At 45.8% G+C, this 20,571-nt stretch overlaps 1 protein-coding gene across 23 annotated transcripts in view; it reads right to left on the reverse strand.

Annotated features, from left to right (window-relative positions):
- The window catches only part of cac (calcium voltage-gated channel subunit cacophony), a 108,792-nt gene that overhangs the window by 60,858 nt on the left and 27,363 nt on the right, over positions 1-20,571 (reverse strand). For all 23 annotated transcript variants that reach the window (XM_069113397.1, XM_069113394.1, XM_069113389.1 and 20 more), the window contains exon 2: positions 19,365-19,604. In XM_069113397.1, coding sequence (XP_068969498.1) covers positions 19,365-19,603 — 239 coding nt within the window. In that variant the 5' untranslated portion in view covers position 19,604. The remainder of the gene's footprint in view (positions 1-19,364; positions 19,605-20,571) is intronic.

A 20,571-nucleotide genomic window follows, 5' to 3' on the forward strand; every position in this document is an offset into this window, starting at 1 on the left:
CGACGCCATCGATTAAACTTGCCCAAGTTCGGCTACCGGTTGGCTGCTAGGTGGGGATCGATGCGCGACAGGTACTAAAAACCACCTGAATCTTTTCTCGTCCTCGCCCCGTCCCGTTGCTCGTGCAATTCGAGAAACTCGCCTCGTTCCAACCACCGGACGATCGACGATTTACGACGCACCATCCGACTGCCATATTTCGACATCGCGATGCTATCGTTCCCATCGTCTGGCCGTCGTTGCACGCGTATCCAAACGATCGTGTAAAATCCGTTCGGAAAATTAATTATTTAGACTCGGAACGCGCGTACCGAGTCGATCTACGCCGATGATCGGAAATTCGTGGAATTTGAACCGAAGCGGGTAAAACACTCGCTAGGATGTTTCGATCGGATACACAGGCTTCGACCACGGCGGTGAAACGTTCGATCTTCGCTCTCGAAGAAAATGTATAATCGTTTCGAGTGCACAGCCAGACGGATCGTAACTCGGTCGTTCGCTGGCAGACATCGTGCCGATGCCGGTTCCATCGTCGTATCGTCGGTGACGCCGTTCTACCAAGAAAAATGTAGCGCAACGATTCTGCAACGTCGTCACCGACCTCGAAATAAATCTGTAATATAAAATACGACGCCCGCGGGTTTTCGGTGACGCATCGTAATCGCTTCTGCACTGGCCGCCCACGCAGTTCCGTCGCATGACATTCTCGTTCCAGAGATATTAGAACGGCCCATTAGATTTTCGCGGAAACACCGTCCTTGGAACGTATTGCTTCTAGGAATACGAAAGACCGATCGTCCATGTCAACTTGCCAGAAATCTCGCCTTTCTTCGTATTCTCCTAACCAAACTAAAACCAGCGGTCGTTCCAGAACCAACGAACGATCGTCTCTCGTATTTATAATTAACGATTAGCCGATCGAGCGCGATTGATTCCACGTTGTTTCACCGAGTGATTTTTCCTCGAATAACTTCCATTTTTGATTCGACGAAATCCTGCATATTAAGCCCGATAAATTGGCCGTTTATAGGTTTTCCATTCGGATCCGTGACTGAATCCGATTCGACCGACGCTTCGATAGATCAGAGCAGACGTCGATAAAAATTTGCGTAGAAGCAAATAAAGGGAACGATCTACCTTCACCGTTACCGACTAAACGTTACCAACATCTAGTTTCCGACCCAAGCTATTTTCGTCCACGTTGATTACTTTTACGTTTCTCGAGCGTCCGATCGAAACTCGATCGACCGTCCGAAAGTTTTCAACGCGACAGCCGGTTCTACGTTCTACGTACGTGCCAAAACGAAAGCCGACGAGTCGCAGATAGCGCGTGGAAGAAAACTCGTAGCATCTTCCACCGCCGGAAAGACATCTAGCGCGCGTTAGGCGACGACGGAAGTCGCGATCGCTTCGAAGAAACGCTTAATCGAATTTCTCGCGGCTTACGAGCGCGTAAAGTCCAAGCGCCGAAAGAGGCTTAAAACGCCTCTTTTTCTTTTTCTCTCTCTCTCTCTATTCGCTGTCTTTCCGACGTACGTACGTGGCAAACTTTGCTCGTACAATTTTTACACGCGGCAATTTCTGTGCTCTATTTGCTTGGTAGGAAGTCGTGCGCGACTATCTATTTCGGAGCAGATTTTCAGCGTCCATCGGACACGGAGAATCCACGGAGAACAGGTTCCGAAAGGGATAAAATACGATCGGCCGGCTGATTTACACGTTTTCAACGTACACGTGACGTCAGTTGAACGACGATCGATGTTATCACTGCCAGTGATATCCGAGGGAAACCGACGGACCGTCGTCGCTCATCGATCTGTTTTTCTGCCGTACGCTAAACGCGATATAAATACCTTCTATTTATAAGCGCAAAAACACTAGCGAAAAACGAACTTTGAACGAGAAGCCGGCAGAGTAACAAATTTCAAACTGCGTCAGACCCTGGATTCGTTCGAAAAATCTCGTTAAAACTGTTTTTTCGTCGATTGCGCCATACAGCGTTCTTCGAAATGTTTAGAAACCGACCTCCGTCTATGGATAATATCTACCTATCTATCTATATATATATGTAGAAAAATATAAAAAAAAAAAATGCGAATACGATCAAGGCGCAAGGCTCGAGTTACGAGGGAACGAGCGCGCCGAGATAAATTCAGCCTCGATGGTCACGGTATATACGGGGTTTATAGGTTATGGGAGGGTCGTGACACGCACTCGACGCGGGCATGGGAGTTTTCATACGCAAAGGCTGCTAACAAGGGGAAACGGCGAAGCGAGCGACGGAGAGGGAGCGACGGGCTGAAATCTAGGTCGCCCTGCACCGCGTGTACCTCGAAAACTCGGTCAAGTTTTCTGCACCTGCAGGTCGAACGCCGGGACATTCGCCACGGTCTTCATCGCCGTACTTTTTCTAGTTGCGATATAGTCTACTACCCCTCTCTCTCTCTCTCTCTCTCTGTGTCTCTCTTTCTCTCTACCACACAAAGCAGCGTTGTCGTCTTCGCTCTTCTATCCGCGTCCTCGCTGACACATCAGCTGGAAATCCGCTGCGGAAACCCGCCGAGAAACCGGTCCAACGACACCGATCGCTCGTGATATTATCCCCTCGTTTCAAATTGGAATCACCGGTTTATCGAGCGAAACTCGCAATATCTCTATCGGTAGACATCGTTCGACATCGTTACGATCTCGTTTCCGCGTAATTTTCTTCGTTAAAGAAACGATTTTTATAGCTGTATCGGTAGTGGAACGGCTTAGGCGTATCAGGAGCGTGACGATCGCTAACGAACCCCTCGGACATCCTTTAACCGGACCATAAAATACGCTCGTCCTCGTTTGGAGTCGGCTACCGGGTGCGATGTATCCTACGCGACGTAGAGGAAAGTTCTGCGCGATCTCGGCCGTGACGTCTCGTCGCAAGGATTCCAGCCCGTTCGCCGTTCCACGTACGGACATCGCTTCGTAGCATCCAACTTTTTACCACGATCGTCCTCCATTTCCATATTAATTTGCAATTCGTGCTTTTTCGTGCTTTCGAGGGGTAGCGCAGGTCGTGGATCGAAACCAAGTCGACCTCGAGAATCTGAAACCGGTCTCGACGCGCAATTCGCGTTCCGAAATAAACGTCGAACGACACGGTGATAACGATAATGATTTTTAAGGACGAAAGGGGAATCGCGTGCAAACATTTACGCGAATGCGCAGTTCCGACCGGGACGCTAATTAAGTGGCAAATTAATTGGTTCGTCTTGGAGCGCAGCGGTCCGATGTTTACGCGAGTATCGATTGCTAATGGCTGCTTGCCCAGGTTCGAACCTGCTGCCGCTTCCCAACGGTCTGTCGGCCAGCCTATAAACACCATAACCCATATTGTATTCCGCTAGCTTGCCATTCTGCGCGAGTACGCCTGTACTCGCCTGTTTTTTTTTTTTTTTTTTTTTCAAAACTACGGAAAACACGCGAAATTCGTCGAGCATTTTTCAACAGCTTCCACGGTATCGTGTTTCCGATATTCGCGAGCTATTCGCAAGCTATTCGCACGTTCGTACTCGGCGGTTTTATCAAAATTCTCGAGTAGGAAACATCGAGTTTCCGCAAGTAGGATAAGGACGAACGTTTCGAAGGACTCCGACCCTGCAGTCTTATTAATGTTAATTCGAGTAGAATTAATTCTCGGAGCCTTCGATATAACTGGCCTGCCTGGCCGTGATTTCATCCTAGAAACCGTGCAATCGCACGCGTTCCGTCGAATCGCGTTGTCGAAATAAAAGGGAAATTTTCGGAAATTTGGAGCAAATCGATCGCGAGACGATCGAAATTTCACAGCTCGTCGTGAAATTTCACGGAAGCAAAGAATCGAGTGGAAATTAGCAAAGTGGAATAGGCAGGGGATATTGCGAAAGGGCCGCCCCGAATCGAGATAAAGTTAAGCGAACGGCTCGATTCTCCAATTACGGCTCAGCTAGTACGAAAGTTTCGATCGGATCACGCGTGCTCGTACGGAACAATGAAACGGTTAACTACTACGCGCTATCGTCTGCGGGGCAAACGCGGCTTCCATTCGTCATGCAGTTATCCTTGCTGGTTACTTGGAACAATCGAATACACGAGGCGGGTGACAACGTTCTACGCTATTTCGAACGGAGCATCGAGCGGAAAACTGGAATCGAGTAGAGCGAAACCGAAGGAAACCGAGCCATTGGTAAGTATATCGCGTGATATAGATCTCTGCGAAAAATGATTAGCCCAATTATCTTAATTACCGCGGTCTCTGTGCTCTTTCGTGCCGCGACCCGGACGAACGAGACCGACTAGCCGGCCAGAGACGGAGAAATCTCTTTTTCCTATGCAGCCGTCCGTACACACAGTGCATCGGTGAGTATTTTCGCGAAACTGGGATGAAAAGGGACAAAAGCGACGAGCGACGGAGCAAAGCGACAGAGAACGACGGAGAGGGCGAAAGAAATCGATGCCAAGTACGCGCGCACTTTGACAACGTGACTACGGGGATGCATTCGATGCACCATTACATCCGTTCCTGTCCTTTCTTTTTCTTCCCCTCTTTGCTTCTTCCGCTAAACAAAGCAAATCTCAGCGTACAATTTCCTATCTCCTCGACCATCCAGGTAGAAACGAAAGCATATGTTTGCGCGTACATCGACTTACTTTCTTTCCCGATCGCCGAAATAACCTGAAGCTAGGTAAACACGGCGATTAACGAACCACCGTGTAAACTCAAGTAACTCGATTCCATCCAGACCCGCCTTTGTTATTTCTCATTCGGTTACTATACTCGGTACGTAGCAAATTTTCCTACCAATCGCGAATATCGAACATCGAATGGCCATCTATCGTGCAAACTATTCGAAACCAAGGTGTTTTCGCGGAAGCTCGCGTTACTCGTCGGTACAACATATATAAGCATAGACTTTTCGCGAGGTTGGTCGCGTTCGCGCGGCCTACCGCCGCGGTTCATCGCCTTCGTCCTTTCCACTATTCTATTTCGTCCCGGAGAAGACGATAAACGCGACGTCGCAAGTGCGCCACGTCGTCGTGTCTCCGATGTGCTGGTAGACCTTTATTCGTTGATGGGATCGCGAAACGCTGTCGAGACTGGGAAAGCGAGTGGCGGTGGAAGAGGGGGTGGCGTAGCAGGCCGTTAGAAGGGATGGGTAGAGGGAGAAGGGCGAACGGGTGGAATAGATGGAAGAGGAGCCGTAGGTGGCGGTCTCGGTGTTGGCAGGGGTTGGAGAAAATGTGGGACGTCGAACTCTCCTGGACTACCTCTACCCGGCCATCCCCTTTCTCCTCCGACGAGCGCGCTCGCTACATCCACCCTTCGCTCGCAAACAGCTCTTTTCGCCTCGTTCAATCCGTTCTATAGCGAGCGACGGTCGCGCGTAGGACGCCAGCCACGACCGTACAACGCCGTGCGATACCAACCAATACCATCGGTATTATCGTTTCCGAGATATTACTCTTGCTTATTGCTCTTAGCGTGTCGCATCGCGGTGTTCCGAGTAAGTCCGATTAGAAGAGTCATCGGTCGCTGTGGTTGATCTCGAAACGACCGTGAAACTTTCAAGCGGAATACGAGCTCGGAGGGAGGAGATAGCGAAGAATGAAACGAGATACGTCCGTCGCGTTGACAACGTTCGTCAAATTTGTCGTCGTGAACTTGGTCGACGACTTTCTCCGCTTCGCTCGTTAACGGCTACACACGGCCCGAAATGGCGATAATTAAAATTATATCTCTGCCTTATTGCTTTTCGCCGTTGGCGACGAACGAGATTAACCGAGCGATAACATCGGAAACCGCCAATGAAAGCCGAGATCCACGACGATGTGGAACGACTTAATTACCAGACTGTCGTTAACGAAAATCCAGATTGTCATTTTAACGGGTGTAGACGCGAGACGAAAGAACGATCCTCGAACGTATTTAATTTCTTATCCATACGCTGCGCGATTTCTACTTGTATCGTATTCGCTTGCCGATAACTCGATGAAAGAAACGTTTCCGTCGTTTCTTTATTCGCTTTCGTGCACGCCGTCGCTTTGCCCGATACGCCCGTCCGCAGGTGCGTAGGAGTCGCGTAGCCCGATGATTTTCCGTCGTTACGACGAAAATTATACCGGGAAAACTGGATTAGCCAGAGGCCGATAAAAAATTTACTTGCCCTTCCCCCTCCGCCGTTAGATCGATAGCTCATTCCTACGTTGCTTAACTCGAAAATAGATTTCTCTTTAAAACACGTCGTTCGAATTTCTACCAGGCTGATCTTTTAATCCACGCATTTGTAGCGTAAAAATTAAGTTAAAACAAAAAACTTGTCAATTTCCGAATAGGAGATCGATTTCTTTTATTTTTTCACTCAATTTGTACAGTAAGATTTTTGATTCGCGATAATACACTTTTAATACTTGGGCTAGTTGAGAATTGTTACAGACTGACTGGATGATGATGAAGGGTGCATTTATATTGTTTTATTCGACGGAGTGGGAGAAGGCTTTGCTTGTACTTGTCATATATTTCGGAGAACGGCTAGAGTGACCGAATGCCACCCAGGCGGCTGAGAACGGATGGTGACCGGACGGTCACACGTGATAAGGCGCTCGGAATTTTGGTTTATCATAAGGCTGCTCGAATTTCACCTGTGACATTCCCCCCTTCTTAGATCGAACTTGGTCCCTCAAGTTTTCTTCAGAAGACTTTTGTGGAATCGGACTTGACGTGGCTTGAAAATTACGGCTGGTTCCTCCTCATCCTCTAGGTCGTATGTGTTGGTTGGAATATAGATGTTGGGTGTCGTGGCCAGGGTGCTTGGTACCGGTGGTGTTGTCGCATTGTGGCTATTGATTATGGTTTCATTTCGGCAGCAAAATAAATTGATACATAATTTGTTCGGTATACATTTCCTGATGCATTTGAATACCCCTATTTTGTTTAATCCATATATACCTAGTACGCCTAATGCTATGTACCCTAATATCTGGAGCGTGGTTAGTCCCCAATACTGTATATTTTTGATTCTATGTTCGAAATTAAGGGTTTCTATCTCGTCGCCTATTTTGTCGATCGTGGTTTTATAGCCTTGTAAATTATCTATTATCTTTGGTGCTCGCTCGAGTTTATCTAGCAGATGAGTGAAACTATCGTTTGTTTTGAGCGCTAGGGTTTTTGTTTTGATTTCGTATTCGACTTCGTTTTTTGTTTCGCCTATACGCATGTGTTCATCTTTGTACAATATATCGCAAGAAGTGTTGGCTCTTATAATGGAAGGCTTGTCGAGTTTTTGCAAGGTATGTTTCGTTTGGCAAATTGTGTCTATTTCTATTGGATTTGCCGGTATCGCAATGTAGCAGTTGCTAGTTTTGAGCGGTATAAAGCTAATGTCTTCAATCTTAAGTACAGTTATTTGGCAATGTTCAATGCGAGGTTTGAAGTTTATTATTTCGCTGCGACAATCGGTTCTCGAGTTTCTGTCATGGATTGGTAGTGTTTGTTTACATATAGTGGTTCCGGCTCGATTTTTACAAAATTTGTTGAAGTACTCGATATCAGCGTTTATAAATGAAAGACCTGAGGTCAAATACATCTGATGTTCGACTGCTGGAGCCAAAAATACTCCATTTCTCTTACTCGGGATAGGATATACTTGTAACATGTTCCATTCTGTGTTAGAGACTAAGGGTACTATGATTTTGAAAAATATTTTGTTATCTATTGTGAAGAGTTTAAGATCACTGATGTCGAGTATGAATTGAAAATGTTCGGTTTTGGCAGAGATCGCGGTGTTGTACATCTGGCTACCTATTGCCTTGGCGTAATTTTTTATAAATTCATCGGAGTCGAGTATTTGTGGACTGATTATTCCCTGTTTCCCTAATATCATGACGTTAAGTATTTCATCCAATTGGAAGTGTAAAGTTTGCATCGCGGTGTCGAGTTTCATGATCATCTTAAGCATAAGTCTATCGATATTTGCCTGCCGTTGTTGTTTTAATATATCGTTATGTGATTTTTCTAAGTGGTTTAGGTTTTCTGAGTTTAGAATTTTTCTAATAAGTGCTGTTTGATTAGCTATTATGGTCTTGATTTTATTATTGTCATCGAATAGTTTGTCCATATTCTCGTTTATGAGCGTAAGATCGTCATCGTCGAGAGTTCCGAACAGACTTTTCGATACGGAACCTATGATGTTGAGTAAACCTCGTGTGTTTCGGGTATGTGTTAACGCTTTCAAGTGTTTTGCGAGTTGTTTTAGGTTATTGATACGATTTTGTAATCCGTCTAACCCTTCAGCGTATTCTTTGCTGATTGTACGCGAGTCTATTGTAAACGTATATGATTCTATTGTGTTTATCTGCTCGTATATGTCGCTAGTGTCTAATCCTACTATAATATTGGCAGTATCGCTGTACAAATATCCTTTTCCTATGTTTTCTACGAATACAGAGTTTCCTTCTAATGGTGTAATATTTATTTGCGCGGATACTATTCCGGCAAAGAGGAGCGTCGACCTGGAAAATAAGGTTTTAAGCGATTACCGTGTATCTTTTTGTCTTGAATCAGATAGTATGGTGTACATACTTTATCAATCGTGTATGGTCCTAACCATTCCACATCAAGTTTATGCCTTTTATGATCGTTATGTATTAAAACGGAGTCTCCTTCTTTGAAAACTGATTGGGGTTTTATTATTTTACGTTTTTGATCGCGCTGATATCGCTGTTTGCTTTTGATCAATGTTTCGCGGGCGTGTCGGAGTCTAGAGTCCCATTCTTTTTTGCGGAACGTGACTTCGTCTGCGTATGTGCGTTGAGGATTCTTGGATATTGTGGAGGGAAGATTGGCTTGGTGTCCGAATGTAAGTTCGAATGGCGTGTAACCAGTGGAGTCGTGTATCATCGTGTTATATGCAAGGCATACAAAGTTAAGTTGATCGTCCCATTCTTCATCCGAATTTCGCTGTATCGATTTTAACATGTCCGTTACTACTGCGTGTGTTCGTTCTAAGGATCCGTTACTTTGTGGGTGGAAGGATGTCGTTTTGATATGTTTGATTTTGAACGCGTCTTCGTACTGTTGCATCAAACTAGATATAAAATTCTGTCCGCGGTCAGTTAATATCTTTTTTGGAGCAGAAAAGATGTAAATGTAATGATTCAAGAGTGCGTTCCAAATTGTTTCTGTTTGCTGAGTTTTTAGTGGCACGAGTATTAAGTATTTTGTCAGTTCATCGTGTATGGATAGAATGTACTGGTTGCCTTTCTTCGTCTTTTTCAATGGGCCTAATAAGTCCATAGCAATTTTATCGTTTGGTTCAAGGGGTGTGTCGGTGATACAAGGTTCTTCGCGCGGTCTTATACGTGTAGTTTTGGTTATTTGACAGGTGTCGCATGATTCTATATGTTGTTGTATGCGTTTCATCAAATCTGGTATTCTGTGCCGTTTATGAATGCGGTCGTATGTCTTTTGTATACCGGGGTGTCCTACTAAATCGTGATTTTCTTTTAATAATTCGTCTATTTCTTCGTCGCTATATGTTTTGATTGGTTCCCATGCAAAATTTAATTCTTTTACGGTGTCGTTCAGGAATAATAAAATTCGTTTGATCGCGTTCTTCTCGGTTTCTGTGAAACTGTCGTCGCCTATGCCTATCTTCTCGTTTGTATGAATAATTTCGTTTAATTTAGTTAACCATTCGATTCTGTCGTAATTTCCTAACTCTGTTTTGGATAATTGATAGAAAGATTTATGGTTCGGAGTCATTTTGAGAACTTTGGGTAACGCGTCGGTAGATTTTTCCCAATCGTGATACTTTTTATCGAGTTCTATGTTCAAATTTTCGCGTTGTCTGGTCAGAACATGTATTCTAGATAATGCGTCGGCTGCAGTATTATCTTTTCCTTTCGTATATTCTATGTCGTATTCATATTCTTCTAATTTTAATCGCCATCTCATCAAGCGTGATGAGGGGTCTTTGCAGTTCTGTAGCCATTTTAGCGCTTGGTGATCGGTTCGGATGAGGAATTTCCGCCCTAACAGATATTGTCGGAGGCGTTTTACGGCCCATACTATTGCTAAAAGTTCTTTTTCTGTAGTGGAATAATTTCGTTCCGGTGGGTTTAGAGTTCGCGAGATATAACAACATGGATGTCCGTCCTGTGATAAGATCGCACCTATACCTTCGTTACTGGCGTCAGTCGTTAACGTGAATTGTTTTGCAAAGTCTGGGAATTTTAGTACGGGTGATGAACAGAGTTTGTCTTTTAATGTCTGGAATGCTTCCTGGGTTTTATCTGTCCAATGAAATGGTGTCTCCTTTTTTGTAAGTTCGGTCAATGGTTTCGCGATTTTGGAAAAATTTCTGATGAACTTACGGTAATAACCTGCTAGTCCTAGGAAAGATTTGATGTCTGTGGGATTACGTGGCTGTTTGAAATTGCTAACGGCTTCTAATTTTTTGGGATTTGGTTTTACGCCTTCGGCGGTTACTATATGTCCGAGATATTCTAATTCTGGTTTGAGAAATTCGCATTTGTCCGGCTGTATTTTGAGTCCGAGTTCGCGTAAGCGTTGCAATACTATCGCGAGGTTGCTATTGTGCTCTTCAATCGATTGTCCGAATATTATAATGTCGTCTAAATATACGAAGCAATGTTTATTTATGAGTCCTCTTAGCGCGGTATCCATCATGCGTTGAAATGTTGCTGGTGCATTCTTTAAACCGAATGGCATTCTATTGTAATGATAGTGTCCTTGTGGTGTGGAGAATGCTGTGTATTTCTTAGAGTCTGTATCCATTGGGATTTGGTGGAATCCGGAGGATAAATCGAGGGCTGAGAAGAATTTTGCGTTGCCTAATTGGGATAGTATGTCGTCTATGTCAGGTAATGGATATGCGTCTTGGTCAGTTAGCTCGTTTATTTTTCTGAAGTCTATTACAATTCGCCATTTCTGTTTCCCTGAGGCGTCTGCCTTTTTTGGTACTACCCAGACTGGTGAATTGTAAGGAGAATCAGATGGTTCTATGATGTTCTTTTGTAGCATTTCGTCCATTTGTCGTTTGATTTCTTCTTTGTGGCATTCAGGCGGTCGGTAAGATTTCGTGTTAATGATTTTATTTTCTTTTAACGTTATTGTGTGCTTAGCAAGGTTAGTGCATGGTAACAGGTCGGTCTCTAGATTGAATACGTCAAGGTAAAACAGCAATATCTTTTCGATTGGTTCGCGGAGAGTTTTTTCTATATGCGAAAGTCTAACTAAATCTTTAAATGTGGAGACTTGATCGTACGTGTTTGAATTTTCGATAAAATTGGTCATTTTGGCTGGGCACTCACCACCATTGATAAAGCATATCGTTGTCGGTTTTCCTTCCAGGTAGACTGTTTTTGACACTGCTTGTTTTGGAGGTACGTCGTTTTCCTGTTGCAATAAAAGAATATTATTGTCAAGTTTCAATTGTTGATTTGAAAGTTCAAATTTGAATTTAGATAGAGCTGGTAAACCGAGTATGCCGTCTTCTATAATTGGAAAGTTGTCTTCTACTATAAAGAATTCTAGGGTTTTGCCGAATAGTTTTACCAAGGCGTGTTCGTTAGTTTTAAATTTAGAGTGTCCCATCGAGAATTTTCGTTCTTTTGTTATTTCAGGTCGTAATACGCATCTTCGTTTAAGTATGTTAATTCCTGCTCCGCTGTCAACGAGGAATTTATGTCGCCGTCCGTCGGATCGTAAAAGTACTGTGGGGAGACTTCCTGTTGTGGCGTTAATTCGCAAGTCTGGTCTATTGTTTCCTCTGTTTCTTCCTTGTGTGTCTCGAGATTGTGGATTGCTGGTGGTCTCGGAAATTGGCTGGGCGTTTGAAAATTTCTGCATTGACTAGAGACATGTCCGATCCGATTGCATTTGAAGCATTTTAATTGAGTCCTTTGGGCAAGTGGCATTTGTTCAATTTGCCGAAAGCTTCTTGGCATTGGATTAGGTGTTGGAGTTGGTTTTTTAATGATTAGGTTGGGATTATTAGTTGTTAGTCGTCGCTGTTCAGGGAGTCGTAATCGTTCCGTCGGTTTTGGTCGTCGGTTTCGATCTTCCCTGAAGAATCGCTCTATGTCGGTGGCTTTTTTCTCGGCTTCAAGGATATTGTATGGTGGATTGGCGAGTAGTAATTGTCCTATTTCGGTTTTCAGACCTCGAATAAAATCGGTTACGGAGTCTCTTAAAATCCTGTCGTTCATAGCTCGTCTAGTAATTTCGTCACAGTATTCGTTCGTTATACTATATTGTAGCTTATTGAGCGCTCTGCGGAATCTGATGATATAATTTTGCACACTTTCGTCGTGACGCTGTCTCGTTTCGCGTAGCTGGTCTTGTTGTTCTCTAACGGAGTCTTGGGTGGCTACGTTTCGTCGTAGAGCATCGTACAGGTGTCCGTATTCGTTGATTGGTATATTGCGGATGGCCATTGCGGCTCTACCCGTGACTTTTCCGATTTTGATCATTTTTAGTAATAGCGTGGGTTCGCTACACATGGCTCGTAATTCACGTACTTCGCGTATGAACTCTTCTACTCCGATATCGTCTTCGCCGTTTAATTGTGGAATGCATGCTATCGCGTCTTTGGCCCGTAAGCTCGGAGGGGTGAATTGTGGTAGACGATCTTCGTAAGAGGGATGGTTGTCTGCCTCTGTTGGAATTGGAACGCACGGTGGGGAAGTTCTATCTCTCGCGGCAACAGATTCGTCCATGGTGATAAGGGAGCCTAGTTCTGTAGTAGCGTCGCGTCCTATTTTTATTTTGGAGATATTTTTGGCTAATAGTTCTATCTCCGCTGTACGCTTCCTATTCTCACTGTCGGCTGTCCGTTGTATCTCTTCGATTTGTTTTTGTATCATGTCGAGTCTGGCAAGAATCGAATTATCCGTAGCTCCTTTTGTAGAAACGGTTTCAATAGTTTCGACTTTGTCCTTTCGTGATGTAGACATGATTCTAATTGGGCTTATTGAACTATCGTAGCTATTTGAACTCGAAACGCTTGAGAAACTTGGTTTTCTCACACGGTAATGAAAAAATGAATCCAGATTTCTAGCTTACCGTGGTAGTTATGACCGTTGAGGAGTCTCTGGGATGTTTCTCTCTGGTTTTTTTTCTTAGATTCCGAATCTTATTCGTAGGCTTGCTCTGCGCTGACCGTAGTCCTCTCGTCTAGTTTCACCGTAGTGGAACGTTGAAAGTTGCTGCAGGGCTTCGTAGTAGCAAAGATTCGCGGTGGTTCGCTGATCCTTCGATCTTCAATGATGCGCGTACGCCGAAATCGTGATTTCGTTTACACTGAAGCGAATGGATCCTGGCAGGATCGCCAAAAATGTAGCGTAAAAATTAAGTTAAAACAAAAAACTTGTCAATTTCCGAATAGGAGATCGATTTCTTTTATTTTTTCACTCAATTTGTACAGTAAGATTTTTGATTCGCGATAATACACTTTTAATACTTGGGCTAGTTGAGAATTGTTACAGACTGACTGGATGATGATGAAGGGTGCATTTATATTGTTTTATTCGACGGAGTGGGAGAAGGCTTTGCTTGTACTTGTCATATATTTCGGAGAACGGCTAGAGTGACCGAATGCCACCCAGGCGGCTGAGAACGGATGGTGACCGGACGGTCACACGTGATAAGGCGCTCGGAATTTTGGTTTATCATAAGGCTGCTCGAATTTCACCTGTGACACATTCGTCGTCCTTATTTCTCGATTCCGTCGACAACACGGATCGCATTCCGTACTTTGGATAATATCCAAAGTATCCCGTCGAATACTTCCAAGAAAGAGAAATAATGATATTTCGAGGAAGCGCCTCGATCAAGAACGAATTATCAGAGTCGAAGAAACCTTGGCCTGAAATTTTCCGTCTCCTTGCGTAATTTATTCTTCGAACCGGAGCTCGAATTTGGTTCTTCGTTTTCGACAAGAGGTCGAGTTCATCCTCGCGTGAAAGGTCGTAGCTTGCGACGGGGCAAAGTACGGCTTTCCATAGGTTTCCATCGAACATCGACTGTACGCGGTTCGTCGACGCGTAAGAACAACCACGATGACATCGACGACGCGAGTTACTCTCGACGGCGCCCGCGTGTCCGACTGTTTTCACCCTATTCCACTAGACAAAGCCGATATTGCTGGGATCGAGGTAAAGCGATCGACGAAACTTGAAAGAAAAACGGGCGAAACGCTCTTCTCATCCTGCCGGTGAATATACAGGGTGGTTGGTAACTGGTGGTACAAGCGGAAAGGGGTTGATTCTACGCGAAAAAAGAAGTCGAAAATATAGAATAAAAATTTAAAAATTTAACAAACTAAAAAAATAACGTCAATCGAGACAACGATCTACAGTGAGAACCGTTATAACGAGACGCGATAAAGTGCACGCGTACCGAGCGAAAATTCAAAGTCGAAAGCCTCGAACGAAAAATTTGTATTCTATATTTTCGACTTCTTTTTTCGCCTAGAATCACCCCCTTTCCGCTTCAACCACCAGCTACCAACCACCCTGTATAAATTTCCTCGAAACGGGGGAACTTGTTTACGACTTTGTATCGGAGCGAAGAACCGCGATACGTCGCGAACACGATCGTTTCGAAGCAAAGAGCGTACGGCGCAATACGCTCGACGCGAAATTTGTACGGAAGCTACGCTGCTCCGTTTATCGGCTGCGACTCTATATTCGAGCTCGAAGGGTTAATTTGAACCTATTAATCGCGGCCGTGCTCTGTTTATAGCGCGTCAACCTTCGAGCGCGTACGCACGCACGCGACACGAGTCGCGTAAAGCGATGCCCGCGTTGTTATCGAGTTCTTTTGGTTTCGTCTCTTGGAAAAATAAGATTTTCCACTTTCGTTGAAAGGCTCGGTCGACGAGACCGAAAGCTCTTTCGGCAGTCGCGCTCCGTCGCGACGAAATTTCGTGTTATTCCGGTATCGGAGCTTTCCCTCTTGTCGAAGGGGTGTGAATTTCCATGGATGCGGAGGTCGAGGGGCGGGAAGGACGCGAGCCGAATGACGAAAACAACGTAACCGTAGGTTCGGTGGGTATCGCGGAGGCGCGGAGAGACGAAAAGAGGTAAAGCGAGGCGAAACGAGACAACCTCCGTCGAATTGCGGTTAATCAGAGGCAGGGCTGGACCGGGAGAATTTTAATCGAATCATTCGATCGGTCTGTCAAAGCGTACAAGTGACGTCACTGGGTCGGTCGCCAATCGAGATCGGCCGAGGGCGTTGGATGTAACACGGCCGATCGCGCAGCCTGGCTAAAATCGTCCACGACAAAAACGCGCTCCGTTAATTCCGTATCTATCCATCGATCGATCCGACGTTGATCGTTTCGCGCCTTCTCCGACGTAGGGACACGAAGGGATGCTCGAAGATGCTCCACCGATCAAGAGCAAGGCTGGCCTCCGCGTCGACCTTCCGATAACCCGAGTAACGTCTTCGTTCTCTCACGATCGTTTTAAATCGTGAAAATCGACCGACAGCCAACGTAACCCGGCGACGAGCGTCGAGCAACGTCGAGAAAAAGTAGAACGAATTCTATGACCTGCATTCGCGACGACTTCGTTGCTGGGCACAACGAAAGGAAAACGGTGCGTTGCACCGAGAGAGCACGATCGGGGCTTCGTAAGTCAAGTCATCTGAACCCCGTCAGCTTCGTCATCTATTGGTCTTCTAACGTAAGGGCTGCTCTGCATCGAAGCAAAGTCAAACGGATTTACGTCTCCTTATACCGAGAATAGAACCATAAGGTTTCCGCGTCGTACCATCTCTTTCGCTTTCGATCGGTCATTCGCAAATTAATCCGTTTCTCTCGCGTTAACGTACTTATCGGTACACGTGATGCTTACACGTCCTCGCAGAACTCTCTTCCTTCGCCGACACCTTTGTCGTCTCGCTGCTTTCACGTACGCTGAGTCATCGATTGCACATCTCGCGAGTAACGCCGTCCTAATACCGCAAAACCAACTACCTGCACGTAGCTGTGAACGATAATCGGATGTTTTCTCGCTGGTTGTCAGGATCTCGTGCACTCGAATTAATCGACAGTAACCACGAAGAATATTTGATACGATGAAATTCGAATCGAAACGCTTCTGTTATTCGTATATCGTTGTCGATCGATAATTTTCCCGACTCGTTCGTTATTCGATGGACATCGTAACGAGTCGACCGCGTATCTTTCGAGCTCGCGTTTCTCCCTCGGATTTATGGGTCTGGAGCAACGTTCGAGAGAGCGTCGTTTTATTTTTCGAAATAAAATCCGGCCGAGTAGCCGGACACCCGTTACGGTCTCGCCGTCTTATGAGAAAATATCATTCCCAGAAGAGGTTGCGCCAACCTATGCCTGCCAGCGCAGCCAGCAACCTCGGTTCTCGAGTTTACCGACCTCGCCACGTTGCGCTTGTTTTCATCGCAACCACGAAAATCTTTGAACGTTCGAGCAAAGCGATAAGGTGCTCCCACTTCTCTACGAATATCGGTTAAACGTTGAGAAGTCAGCGTCCAGTACGTCGGACCAGCATTCGTCCTATCCTTATTTTTTCCGATTCGACGATTATTCAGAGAAGATCTTTTTACTATTTTAGATACGGTAATAAATAAGTACGACGAACGGTAGGACACGCGCTACGATCTTTCTAGGATTTTATCGCACGAGTTGGCAACAGTTGCTCTACCACCTTCGTTTATTTGGCAAATTCTGTTTCCACTGTTTCTGTTCGATTTGTTCGAACCGGTGATCGGATGGAAACTCGGTGAAAGTGGAAGAAACATAGTTGCTAGACTCGCATAACCGTCGGAGATCTGTGCGTCGTCGGCCAATCCTCTCCGCGGTGCGTTCACCACCGATCAGACCTTACACATCCCATGCTCGTCACTTTCTCTGCTCGCCTGTCTCCGGTTCTCGCCCCCTTTTTCCTACCCCTACTTCTTCTTGCTACGTCCGTTCTCTCCGAACAAGCAGGAAGAAAGTCGAACGAACGCGTTCGTAGACAGAAAGGGAGGGGGTCGATGAAACGGACACTGTGACAACGCGATGGAGATAGAAAATATAGAGCGACGAAGATAGACGGCAGGCGAAGGGGGAAAAGAGACGGCCGAGCAAAGATACAGAGCGGTGCGCGAGAAACGAAGGAAGGCTGCGATAGCGAAAGAGGGTCGAAAGACGTCGAACGACTGTAAGGAGAAAGCGGGAGAAAAACACGTGGAGATGGGTTAAAACGAGAGAAGAGGGAAAAGCTAGAGACGGAGAGAGAGACGGAGAGAGAGAGAGAGACAGAGAGAGGCGGACGGCGGTGTGGAAAGGGAGAATGGCATGGTGCGAGACAGAGACGGCCACGCAGGGAACAGGGCTGGGAGGGGTAAAGAGAGCGAGAAGGAAAACGAAGGAAAGAGAAAGAGAGGTGGCACGCGCAATGCGGGTATTGATTCACGGCGGCAGCAGGCAACCAGCCTGAAACACACGACCGAGTCGACTCGACTTCGCGACTCTGAGACCCCGACTCGATTCACCGCACAGTAACGCATCAGCAACCATAGAAGGAGAGAGACCGAGACACGATTTGGCTGTACGCTATCCTACCGATCGCGTACAAAGCGACGGTCGTATGTCGGACGTCCCCGAATCTATTTGTGGTTCCACAGAGAACCGACCAGCCCTATTCTTCGCCAAGCCCAACGCATCGATAAACCGACCGTGTAACCAGAAATCCCTAAGAGGTTGCAAAGCACGCTGCCCCCTCCGAGTCAAAGTCTCGTATCGAACGGCGATCGGCCAGGAATGCACGGATTCGATCGCGACCTATTTTACTTCCACGAAATATCTTGCCTCGTGATTCCCTCGCTGATTTCGTTATTGCACGTTCGTTTTAATACGTTCGAACGATACGTCGGTGAAACATACGACGTTAACAGGTTTATCGGTTTCGCTTCGTTGCGCGACGCTAATTTCGGAGGGGTTTGATTTGGTTGGGAAACTCTGCGCGATCGTAGCCACTCGGTATCACCGAGAATCCGAGAAACGCGTGTGCCGGAACCAGCACGCGTCTTTGCGAGATCAACGATGGTGCGTGCGCCAGCATCGATTCGCTCGTTGACGAACGGCAACTAAGATAACGTCGATTCGAAAAACCGACTGTGGCTAAGAATAAAATCGAGGAGGAATGAAATCGTGAAATCGATATTAGCGAACGTTTTAATAGCAAAGGTCGAGAACCTTGACGACGATTTTGTTCGCGACAGCGCAGATCTACTTGCGCGTAACGTAGATTCTCATTATTTACACACGTCGTTATCTAGAGTTCATTACGAAAAAGAAGTCTATAAGAAGTTCAGAATACTGAGAAAGATTCGGTCGTTTGATTCATCAAACGATTGTTTTAAAAATAACTACTCCGATGCGTAGAGGAATCGTAATTAAATTTAATGGAACGGACAACATCGGTCTGTGCTAAAAATAATAAGTAATAGCCAAACGATCGAAGGCTGATCGATAACGTAAAAAGCGCCGGGAGTACAGACACCTCGTCACGTTAGACCTTAATTCAGCCGCAGTAGTGCATACTCTAATGTGGTCAGCCGCAACCTATGCCTGTCGCCATCTTGTACCGCGTGAAACGCTTTCGTGGCAATGAATCGATTACAATACGCCGATTAAGCGTCGTTGCAAACGTCGCATAGACAGTGAGAACGACAGCGCGATAAAATTTACGGAGACCACAGGCCCTTCGTGTTACTGTCAGTGGTATAAGCAACCTATGATCGGACGACTCGCGAATTCTGCTATACCTCCTACAGATTACACTCCGCCATAAACACTGCTCCGCGAATACGGTCGCGATAGCTGATAACCTGATACTACTCGTTGATAAGTTCGATACGAGGGTAACTACTATCTCTCTAGTCCGCTATCAGCGGTATCCCGCGTCATTGACTAAAATACAGGATAGGCCGAACGTTATACGAGGCTTCGTGTTTCACGTTCTGAAATACCGACCTGGAAAAACGTCGGAGCGTTTCTTACGCCCCCTACGATTTGCCACGACGAATATAGGAATTATCCGATCCAATCCGATCGCCGGAAGCGATAAAGATGGACTCGATATCATTGACTAAGTGGTTTAACCTACTAAAGAAGAACATCGAGAGGGCTGTTGTATTATCGACCAGTTTAACATCCTCTTCCAACCTTCCCGGTAAGTAGGTACCGACGGTAGGGCACGAACTACCTTACCATCTCACCCTGCCATCCTGTCCGGCTTACTACGCAGGAAGAGAGACCGTTCGCGAGGAAACGTATGAAGCGAATAAAACTCACATGATATCGCCGAGTTTAATACGGGTCTGCACAAGAGCGCAACTCTTGTGATCACTGGTGGTAACAGCCCCGCGCCTTCTGGCAGCGTATCTCTGCACATCCGGTGGTATAGCAGCATCGTTGGAATTTCCAGAGGCCCCCGGTCCAGCGTATCCAACGAGGCCCGCACCTCCACGCACCAGCGGGCTACTGCCACGCCGACGCGTAGACATGTGCCGGCCTCCCACGCCACCCAACATCCTGCAAAGAAAAAAACCACCGTCATTTTTTAATAAAAGTCTCCGACTCGTTTTCTAACGTTTACGAATCTTTGCAAATCCTTATACGGTACCGTTTCGAAAATTACAAAGCGACGATGCTTTTAACGCGAATGAAAAACGGCAGACGAAGACGAACAGAGAGGAAAAGTTGCATGAATATTCAAAGGCCCCGGCAATGCGAAATTAGCACATCCGACGAGACGACAGACTGTACGAGGATCGAGAAGATTAGGAAGAAACTCGGTAAAACCGTTTCTCCTTAATTGGGTTAGGTTGACTAGCCTAATCTCAAAGTATCAAGAGCACGTCAAGTCACGCGATCTACCGCTCGTACTCGCGACCATCGATAGGCTTTCTCTTTTTCAATTTCGTTTCTACCTTGCCTGTGCGCGAGCTCCGATATAGAAGAGCTATACACCGAATCCGATCACCAGTTTTTATACGCTTCTAACGCCAATTTTATACGATCGCCGATATCAGCTTATCTCCGTTCCATGGAATAATTTGATAACGTTGCTCGTCGTCCGGTCGCCTAGCTCCGACGCGAAGAAACACGCACGTCAGACAGCCGGCTCGTTTCATTTAATTTAATCGTAACCGTGTTTATCATCGACGGGCCACGATGGAATACTCAGATATCTCGCCGTTGAAATCAATTTAACTAACGGTGAATTCGTGTATGAAATATTCGTTCAATTACAACTGTCCTCAGAATATTGGATTTCACGTTTCCTCGGACACTCGATTCTCCCTATCTTTGGCTCTTCCATTCTCTCGTTCTCTCAACCAAGATCGTACAACCTATTTAAAAGAACTACAATAGCATATTAACAACAAATACGGACGTCGTTATATATTAAAACAGTCGACTGTCGCGTACGGCGGGCACGACGACGATTAATTTTCCCCTAGCAATCGCGATAACGTACTCGTAAACGATGGCGAGC

Source organism: Bombus flavifrons, chromosome 5 (genome assembly GCF_040668555.2).
Source record: "Bombus flavifrons isolate JBK064 chromosome 5, iyBomFlav1_principal, whole genome shotgun sequence".
NCBI classification, from domain to species: domain Eukaryota; kingdom Metazoa; phylum Arthropoda; class Insecta; order Hymenoptera; family Apidae; genus Bombus; species Bombus flavifrons.